The following is a 10,293-nucleotide window of genomic DNA, read 5'->3' as shown; positions in this document are numbered from 1 at the left end:
GACGCCTGAACCTTCCACCCACCCACCCACCCCGTGTAGGTAACTTAGTACTGCCAGCCAGGAGCAAGCAGAAACCCTCAGCCTAACTAGGTTGGTTTTAACTAGGAAGACTACCCAGACTCAAAAGCATACGTTTTCCCTCACTATCAATTGTAAATCATTGACAGTAAGCAAGCCAATTGTGAGCCTTTGACTATGTAATTGCACTTCTGGGGCTCCAAGCAAAGGAAATTATTCTGAGTAATTGGGGGCAGGGGGAGCTTTAGGCAGCGTTATTTCTAGAAGGAAGGGGGGAAAAGAGGGCTAAAAGAAATGCTTAAGTAAACCATAAGACACTCATTCAATTATGCACCTTAAAAAGTGTTTGAAAAGATCTGCAATAACATGAAAAATATTTACCTTATAATAAATGAAAAATGATACAGAATATTTATATACACAGTATACTCACAATTATAAACCAGGAAAAAGTTATAATGAAGAAAAAGAACAGAAAGAAAGAAATCAAAATTCTAATTGTGATTTGCCTTTGGGAGCTGGAACTTCATACGACTGTTTTCTCTATTTTCCCATAAAGCCCACAAGCATGGGTTAATTTTATAATGGGAAAGAAAAAAGTTTTTATTTAAAAATATCATATGCTAAGTGATACGGCTCACTCTTCTTTTCCCCAAGAGAATGTGCAGTAGTGGTTCAGAATACTTCCGCTTAAACCAATTAAGTTCTCTGCTTCCTCCACCCAGGGCATAACATTTCCCTAAGGCTGGTTTGCAGAGAAGACAAATGACACTAGTCACAAAGTTTGGTTTCCCTAAGACTTTGTCAGGCGGGTACGTTCCAAGCACACAGAATTATCACTTAGTAAACGCTAACAGAACTAGGTTTTAGGTGAGTCCTCTAGTGAGCCCCACACCACGCAAACATGAGTCTCAGGCCTGAGCAGAAATGAAGCAGCTGAGCAGCAATAAACAGACGCGAGGCGAAGCTCAGTGAAACCGTGGCATCAAGCCATTCTCTCCTTTTGGTGGTTCTTTTCTTGGTGTTTTGAAGGCGGGGTGGAGTTCCTGTGCGGGGGCTCTCCCGCGGAGGGGTAATGATAGTGGCCTTGCCTCTGGCTCATTTTCAGTTTTCCTTAACTATGTACTCAGTGCGGAAATGAAGCTGAGATGTGCAGGGGAGAACAAGGGGTCAGCGTGAGGGAATTAAAGGAATTCTGAATCTCTCTTGTAGAGTTTCAGTCTGCTCTCTTCTCTCATCTCCCCCAAATGTTGCAAAGAGGCTGTTTCACTTCAGTCCTGGTTCACTTAAGCAAGCTAACGTGAATATGTGAGACGCCGTTTCCACAAAGCAAGCTCTTCTGGATGAAACACAAAGAATGTTGGCCTCTACACTCAGCCTCCTCCCCACCTTTGACCAGCGGGCCTCCTTGCAGGCTCACTGCTGCCAGTGCACGATCGGTGCTCGCTGATTCTAGGACCCAAACCTCTGGTCTCGGAGGCCTTTGTGTGTTTGTCAAACGACAGGGCTGCTAAGTGATAATGTCTTCCCCAAAAGAGTAGATTCCTGGAGGGAGGGAGGAGGCAGTTTTATTACACACACACACACCCTCCCCCCACCCCACCCCCAAGAAAATGAGGAATCAAGGGACCAGAAGAGTTATCTGAGGTTAGAGCAGAGTTTGAAGTAACCTGGGGACATCCTTATTTCTTATTCAGTAGGAATAAGATGCCCATTGATGATTCGGGCAGTTAATAACCATTTTGAGGGCATCTGGTAAGTACCCGGTGCTGTGCTAGGCACTGGGGATACAAATGAGAGCAAAACAAACACACTCTTGTCCTCCTGGAGTCTGCTTTTTTTTTGGATGAGGTCCAGGGCCCAAGGCGGAGGAGGCCTCCTTGTCCTGGGCCTCGGGCAAAGCCCTCATTTGGATTTCTCATTGATTTCAGGCTGTGGAACATAACTGAAAACAACAGAATGTTTACAGTTTTTTTAAAGTATTTTATTTTTATTTTTAAAACTCTTGTAAGTCTTTTAAGTTGGAGAGCTTTCCCCAAATGCGTTCTTTTTTTCCCGTAACAGTGAGTAAAGATTTTTAGATGCTTACAAATGTTTACATGAGGATCTCATCCCTCCTCCTGTACTAATGGCTAAAACATAATTACGAACTGTGCTTGTTAACCAAATAGAGATATTCCATGAGACAAGGAGACTGATTCCTAATACGGAGGTGTCCTTGGGCCAGGGCCCACTTATCCTGGTTTCCATCTCCTCCTCCCGACACAGAGGGGCCTTCATTAGTGGAGGAAAGAAAGAGGTCTTTGTGATGATGTCATTCCCAGACCACCCTACACAGACAATAAAACTGAATTTGAGAGAAGCCTGGTGAAATGAGAATGCAGAAATCATAGAATACCAGAGCTGCAAGGGCCCTATGAGGTTATTTAACCTAATCCCCTGATGTCAGAAATGGGCAAAGGGGAAGAGACTTGTCTTAAATTGTACAATCAGTTTATAGTGGGCTATTTTCACCAAGGTAAAAATGGGGAAATTCATTCCACAGAAATGCCAACATTATTATGGGTCGAATATTACAGGAGGCAGGAGGGCTACAGGAAGAGGGCTTACACCCACAAATGGCTGCAAGGCGATGTGGCCAGTGCTACCACAGAGGCAGGGACAAGGTGGTGGGGGGCCACAGAGAAGGAAGCATCTCACTCCTCCAGGCAGAGCTACGGAAGCCATCAAACAGAAGTGGATATCTGAGTTGGATCTTGATAATGGAATAAGAACTTGTTGTATGGAGAAGGGGAGAAGATCATTCCAGAAACATGGAACAGCATGTGTAAAGGCTAAAACATGTGAAAGAAAACGGTGAATTTGGGGAATAAAGAGTGGTTTGGTATGGTTAAAATGGAGGCTTCTTGAAAGAGAAATAGCAGAAACTAGACTAAAGATCAATCGCGAAGGTCTCGAAGGCCACACTAAGAAGTCTGTCCTGAGGGGACATTATCTTTGTGTTTTAAAAAATGACATATTGGCAAAAGGATGAAGGGTGGGCTGAACAAAAAAGGGCTAGAGATAGACTAGTGGGGTAGATACTGCAATATCCCAGGTAGAAAATAAAGACAATACTTTCTTAAAAAAATAAACCATCGCAATGAAAACAAAGAGCACTTGTGGGGCCTGAATTAAGGCAGCAAAAAAGAACAACAACAAAAAGAATATTTTGACACATGAAAACTATGTGAAATTTAAATTTCGGTGTCCATAACTACAGTTTTATCGGACCACAGCCACACTTGTTCATTCACCTATTGTTTATGGCAATGAAGGTAGAACTGAGTAGAGACCAGAGGGCCAGCAAAGTCTTAAATATTGACTATGTGCCCTTTAAGGAAAAGTTGCTGACCTCTGAAATAGAGGTGGATAGTGGAGTAATAGAGGTGAAATAGGTGGATTCGGGCATGTGGGGCAAATAATTCCACTGAGGGCATGCTGAGTTTGAGAATTCTGTGACATATCCAGATGGTGGAAAGATGCATCTATTCTACAGGTAAAGATTTGGATTTGAGAAACATCAATGGGCAGATGGGAGAAAAAGAAACAGAGGGCAAAGCAAATGACGTCAGAACCCTAGGAAATGCTGCTGAGGGGCAGACAGATAAGAAAAGCCTGAGAAAGAGTCTGAAAAAGAGTCATCAGTGACACAGGGAGCAAATTCAGTGTGGATAAGGTCAAGGGAGAAGAAAATTTTAAGGAAAAAAGAAAGTCGAATAACGTCAAATGCCACAAAGAGCCCAAGTGGAATCAGGGTTGAAAAGGAGACAGTGGGTTTGGAGGCCTTAGTCCATGAAGCATAAACGATGGGAACGGAAGGGACTCTGCTGCTGGCTTCCAGGACTCCACACTCTCCCGGTTTTCCTCCCCTCACATGGGTCACTACTTTTCAGGCTCTCTCGCTTATTCCTCATCTCCCAGCTTCTAAATGTTGGAAAGCCTTTGGGCTCAGTCCTTGGACCTCTTTCTTCTACTTTCTATCCATATCCCCTCCCTTAATGATCCCATTCAGTGTCGTGGCTTTAAATACACCTACACACCAATTGGGATATGTCTCTAGCCCAGACCCCCCACTCCCAACTAGATCCCTAAAACCGACTGTGAACTCAACATAGGAACTGGACGTCTAGTTCCTATGAACTCCCGCTTTCTCTTAAAAACAAGCTCTTCCTGCAGAATTCCCCACCTTAGTTAAAATCAGTTCCATCATTCCTGTTGTTCAAACCAAAATCCCTGGAGTCATCTTGATTCTACTCTCTCATCTTCCACCCAATCTTTCAGTAAATTCTATCCACTCTACCAGGGGTCCTCAATCCCCAGGCCAGGAACCAGTAGCGGTCTGTGGCCTGTTAGAAACCAGGCTACACAGCAGGAGTTGAGCGGCAGGCAAGGAGAGAAGAAGCTTCATCTGTATTTCCAGCTGCTTCAGCACTAGCATCACTGCCTCAGCTCCACCTCAGATCATCAGGCATTAGATGCCCATAGGTGCACCCATCCCTGGTGCCAAAAAGGTTGGGGACCACTGCACTATACCTTCAAACTATATCCAGAATTTGATGCTCATCCCCTCCACTGCTACCACTCATCTCTAGACCATGACCATCTCTCACCTGGATCATGATGGTCCCCCTCAGTCACTTAACACCATCAGAGCAATCTTATTAAAGCTGAAGTACGGTCATGTTATTTTTCTGTGCAAAATTCTCCAAAACCTCCCCATCTCACTTGGAGTAAAGGCCCTGGTCTCACAATGGCCTCCAGAGCCCTACACAACCTGTCCCACACTCGCTAATTGCCTCTGAGACCACACCATTGTCCATAGTTGTGTTCACTCTCTCTTCTAATAACAGCGACCTCCTTGCTAGTCCTCAACACACCCAGTCCACTCCTACCCTTTGAACTTGTCATTCCTTTTACCTGTAACACTCTTCTCCAAGATACACACATGGCCGTCTCCCTTCCTTCCTTCAGGTCTTTACTCAAATACACTCTTCTCAGTGAGGCCTTCTCTAGCCATCCCATTTAAAATCGCCAACCATCCCTCATCCCACAATATTCCATCTTCTCTTTTCCTGCTCTATTTCACTCTATAGCACTTGTCACCACTCTACCAAAATACACATATTTTACCAATTTATCTCTTTATTATCTGTTTCCCCTACTAGAATGTAAGCTCCATGAGGGCAGAGAGTTTTGTCTTTTTTTCCACCGCTATATTCCAGCACTTAGCACAGTGCCTGGCACATGGTAGGCACTCAATAAATAACTGGAGCAAGAATGGGAATAGCGGATCAGGAAGTGACTAGGAGATAAGAAAGGGAAAGCCAGTATAGACAACTCTTTCAAGACCTCTGGTAAGTAACTTAAGAGGAAACCAGTATCAGTTTTTCTTCAAACAGGAAAGACTCAAGCGTATTTATAGAATGTTAGGGGAATAGATCAGCATGAAAAAGACTGAGGATATGACAAAAAAAGATATCTGGCGATGCCAAATCTGCGAGAAAGGGGAAATGAATGGCCTCGGGAGAAAGGAGAGAAGGGATTTCCTTGGAAGGGACGAGGGCAGGGAGGAGTGTGAAAGGAGAGGTGTAGATAGGGGCAGGGAAGGAGGGCAGTGAAGAGAAACTGAACGACCTCATACCAGGTACTCAGTTTTCTGTCTCGAGGTCTTGGAAAGTACTTGAGTGGTGAGGGTTTGAGGAGGCACTTTGCAAAATGAAAATTCAAGCTGATTAGGAGGAAAGAGAAAGATTGCTCATCCATGCTGAGGGCTCCACTCTAGAAACCATAAGTCTGTTGCAGAGTTTGGAGATTTCCCCCAATGATACTGGACAGCCAATGTGAACCAAAGTGATAAGGATCCTTATAAAAATTATTAAATTAAAGCCCTTACTAAACACTTCAGGCACTGGATGAAATGTAAAACTCTGAAGGAGAATAAGTAAAGGGTAAATGACAGGAATAACCATTGCTGCTGACCTAATTTAGTGCACCTTCAGCTGGCAGATGCAATTCAAGATGGTGTTCTTGGAAAGACCAAGTCTCAAGGATAGATCTAGAAGAAGGAAAATGAAAAGTAGCCTTTTGGCAAATGGACTCTGAAAGGCTAGTCTAAGAACCTACACAGGAGGGCCGTGTATGGCATAATCGGTGACTGGAAACCCCAAAAAGACAACCCACAGAGAAAAACAAAAGCCTCTTAGATTCGACTCACTAAAAGGGGCTAGATATTTTTAAAATGCTGAAATGTGACATTTGGAAATGTGACCAGAGGATCTGACTTGCAAGGAAAGATCCCTAATTTCCAAAGGGACCTAAATAGTGCTTAGATGAGCTTCATACAGTCATAGGCTACTAGCCTATTTGTAGACCTGTAGAATCTTCTGCAGTCCATAATGAAAAAACTATTTCAAAATTTAAAGACTGTATAAAATCGAGCTATCACTTTTAACAGCTATTATTATTTGTGCCATGCTACGCATAGGACATACTTTATCTAATTTAAGCCTGGCAACCTCCATTAAGGAAGCAATTTTTATTCCCATTTTATAGATGAAGAAACAGAGGCTTTAAGGGATTAAGGAACTTGTCCTAAATCATAGCAATAAATAAAGAGCCAGATCAGAAATCAAACCCAAATGTCTCTACCAAAGACCATGCTTTTAACCTGTATTCTCTCTTGCTCTCCAATGCTATTTTTTCTTATGAAAACACTACAGTGATGACAAGTTTTAATGTAGTCTCATGAAATTTATAGTCATTCTGTGATGTACATCATAGGTATTCTTAGGAAGATATACTGTTATATGAAATCATTGACCTAAATATTCTAACATATATTATGTCTTTCTAATCCATGTCCTACAATGGGACACAACAGGTATCAAAATGAATGAATGGTAGTCCTTGGGCCCAGGAGAATTCTATGCCAAAGCACCAAAATAATCTGTGGACAGACCAACATCAATGATCTTGAGGAATCGTGAAGAATGGGAGGTTCTAGAACACTAGCGGGAAAGTGGAAGAAGGTAGTTTCTGCAAAGCACAGAGCTGAGAGATTATACAGAATCCAGAGCAAGATCTAGCCGTATTGTTACTGAAGTGATGGTTAGTAGGCCCCTGACGACGTAAAGCACTGATCACTGAGACGCAGCACATGCTCACTAAGAACAGGTCATTTCAGACCCACCCACTGCCTTCTTTGACCTTTGGCTCACAGAACTACTAGGTGCAGCAGCAAGCAGTTGGAGCTGAGTGATGGTGGGCTCCTTTAAGAGAAGCACATGCTCTTCAATTCACCCATTTACATCCCCTGGATTAGCTCACAGACTGAATGACAGAATAAGGACTTAACAGTTAAGTATAACAAGGATTAAAACAAGATCTTGCACTTGGTTTCAAAAACCCAATAGAGTAAATCTGAGATAGGGAAGGGAATGCTTGAGAAGTACCAAACAAAAATATCTTTCAGCTGATAGCAAGCTCAATGAGTGATAACAGTATGATATAGTTGGCAAAATAAAGAAAAACAGCCTTGACTGCATTAATAGAACATGATGTCTGTGCTAGAGCAAAGGAGGTGACAGCCCTGTTCTAACTAGGACTAGCTGGACAGGATTACTACTGTACTATGTTGACTTCTGAGCACCTTGCTTTGAGAGGACCTGCTAGCTATTCTCCATTGCCCCCGCCCCCACTCCCCACTATCATTTATTCTCTGCACTGCTCTGTGCCCTAAAGGAGCTGACCCCTACATACAATATCACCCAGATTCCCTTGCCCTGGTGACTTCCCACTGGGTCTAGCCAATTTTAAGTACCAGAAAAAGATTCCGGGCAAAAAGAAAGAGAACATGCAGTCTCTCTTGTGCATGTCTCCCTGCTCCACCTTCACATTTCTGACACGTGTCCCTCTACAGCTGCAGTTTGTCAGGCAGCCTCTTACAGCTCCGGCTCTCAATGGGTTCCGATTTGCTTCCCTTGTCCCTCCAGGTCTAGGGGTGGTAACAGGCCCCTGTCACCGCTGCTAGCGCCTACGTTCCCATCATCTCTTGGGGTTCCCTTAACTCTGCCCACACTTCTGTAAATAGTCCTTCCACTACATCGTTTTCAAAGTCCCAACTAAGTTGACCTCACTGAAAATGAAGAGATAGGATGTCAGTGTGCCATAAAATCATGTCTATGAGGACCAGCTATAGGAACAGAGGATGTTTGGCCTGGTGAAGAAAAGGCTGAAGGAGACAGGCTAGTCCACCTGAAAAAAAGTGAAGGGCCACCAGCAGACTCATTCTCCTGGCTCTTGGAATAGAATAGTAGTAGATACAAAAAAAGACCAGCTTTTTACTTTTACAATAAACTTTTCTAAAGAGTTGGCAATGGTGGTGTGAGCATTCCCAGTAAGTCATGAGTTTTAAAAATTGAGTTGCCCAGTCTTAAACTAGAGAGCCCATATCAGGGATACTGAGGGGAAAAAGTTAAAAGAGTAGTCTAGAAAAGGAATTTCTAAGCCAGGATTTGCTACCAACTGCACATTACTTAATGGTTTGCCAAAATAACCAAATGGAGGGTGGGGGGACATTTTGGGGTATATGTTTTGCTGCTTCTCATTTCAATATAGAGAATGGAAGGCTAGTCTATTGTGTTAAATTTAATAATTCTCAACAATGAAATTTTTAAAATTCTTTTTTATGCTTTAAGATAACTCAGGAACATGAAACTTATTTTACATCTCATATCACAACCTTCAAAAGTGCTATTCCTACACCACTGAGCAGTCTATATATATTAAAAAATGAACCAAGCAACTTCTATCTACCCATCTCTCACTACTCCTTCTTCAAGACCGTGACCACGTTTTTCAAACCCAAAACCAGGATGCGAAATCTGCCCTTTAGACAAAACATTTCCCACGCAAGCTCTTCTAGAAAAAAATAGGATCGCCTCGATTCACCTGGGCGGGAAAAAGGAAATGGTTTTTGCAAGAGCTCTCAAGTTCACAGAAGGGTCACAGTCATGATGCAAAGTGTGTGTGTGTGTGTGTGTCTCATCCAGGTTTTCTCTTGGGGTGAGAGTTTGTCATCCACTACACAGCAGGACCGCTAGGAAAGCCAGCTTCTCACTCATTCATTCGACAAACATTTGATGTTGATCTACTCATTAATACAGCCACACCAGGCCCTGGGTATGGACAAAAGATCTAAAGAGGCCAACGCTGCAACTGGACTTCAGCAGGTCTGGGAAACGATCTGATTTCAAAGACCAACGAAAGGCAAAGAGTGACGGCGCCCAGAAGTTTCAGTAGAAACTTGAGAAACGCCAGCCTTCGGGCGCGTAAAGGGCGGGGACTTGGGGCCTACAGGAGGACGCCGCCTCCAGGCTGGCGGGCCGGCCGCCTCCAGGGTCCCTGGGCCAAGCGGCCTCGGGACCGAGAACAGGCGTTCCCCGGTTCCAGGCCCAGGTGGCCCCAGTCAGTCGCCGCAGGGCCCTGGAGAGCAGCGCGAAGGCGACCACCAGCAGGGAGGTGGTGGTGGCCCGCGGGGCGCTCAAGGCCCGCCAGCCACAACGTTCCTGGAAGCGCGCGCACGCGTCGCCGCGCCCCCCTCGGCTCCAGGCACCCGCGGCGCGCTCCCGCCCGGCCTGAGCCCTGGCCCCAAGGCCCCCGGTACCCGATCTGTGCCGCTCGCGCGGCAGGGCCATACTCACCCTCCTTGGCTTTCTTCCTTCGGGCCAGAGTCCCTCCGAGTTTCCCTAAGAAGGAGTCATCTTTTTTCCTGGACGGGGGCGACTTCGGAGTGGGGGACTTGGGGACAGAGGGCGACTTTTGCGGGGAGGTGGCCATGGCGGCGGAGCGGGCAGCTGCGGGCCGGTCTGGACGCGGAGCTGGCGCTGGGCTGACGCGGCGGACGCGGCGGGACTGAGGCTGCGGCTTTCCAAACGGAAGCGGAATTATTCCAAGCATTTAAGGCAGCTCGCACTCGCCTTTCCCTTCCCTCTCTCCCTCCCTCGCGCCGCCCTCCGCCCTGCGAGGAGCTGCGCGCTCGGGCCCTCGCCCTGGCCAGGCCTGCGTTCCAGGTCCCTTGGCTACCGGTAGCAAGGGGGATGGATACCGCAAATCCGCCCCGTGCAGAACGTGCGGCCTTATCTCGTGTGTGTGAGACCCTCCAGCCTGGGAGCCTCATTTCCCCTGGCTCTGCACCCAGCACAGATCCTCACACAAATCCGGAGCAGTGATTGC

General features: G+C 45.5%; 1 protein-coding gene across 1 annotated transcript in view; it reads right to left on the bottom strand.

Moving 5' to 3' along the window:
- Window positions 1-10,015, bottom strand: part of PARVA (parvin alpha) — a 146,867-nt gene extending 136,852 nt beyond the window's left edge. The window contains exon 1 of the mRNA XM_015596631.2: window positions 9,762-10,015. Coding sequence (XP_015452117.2) covers window positions 9,762-9,897 — 136 coding nt within the window. The 5' untranslated portion in view covers window positions 9,898-10,015. The remainder of the gene's footprint in view (window positions 1-9,761) is intronic.
- Window positions 10,016-10,293: the final 278 nt, after the last annotated feature.

The sequence above is a fragment of the Pteropus alecto genome, unplaced genomic scaffold (assembly GCF_000325575.1).
Source record: "Pteropus alecto unplaced genomic scaffold, ASM32557v1 scaffold461, whole genome shotgun sequence".
In the NCBI taxonomy this organism is placed as follows: domain Eukaryota; kingdom Metazoa; phylum Chordata; class Mammalia; order Chiroptera; family Pteropodidae; genus Pteropus; species Pteropus alecto.
This window is presented reverse-complemented; position numbering and strand designations above follow the sequence as displayed.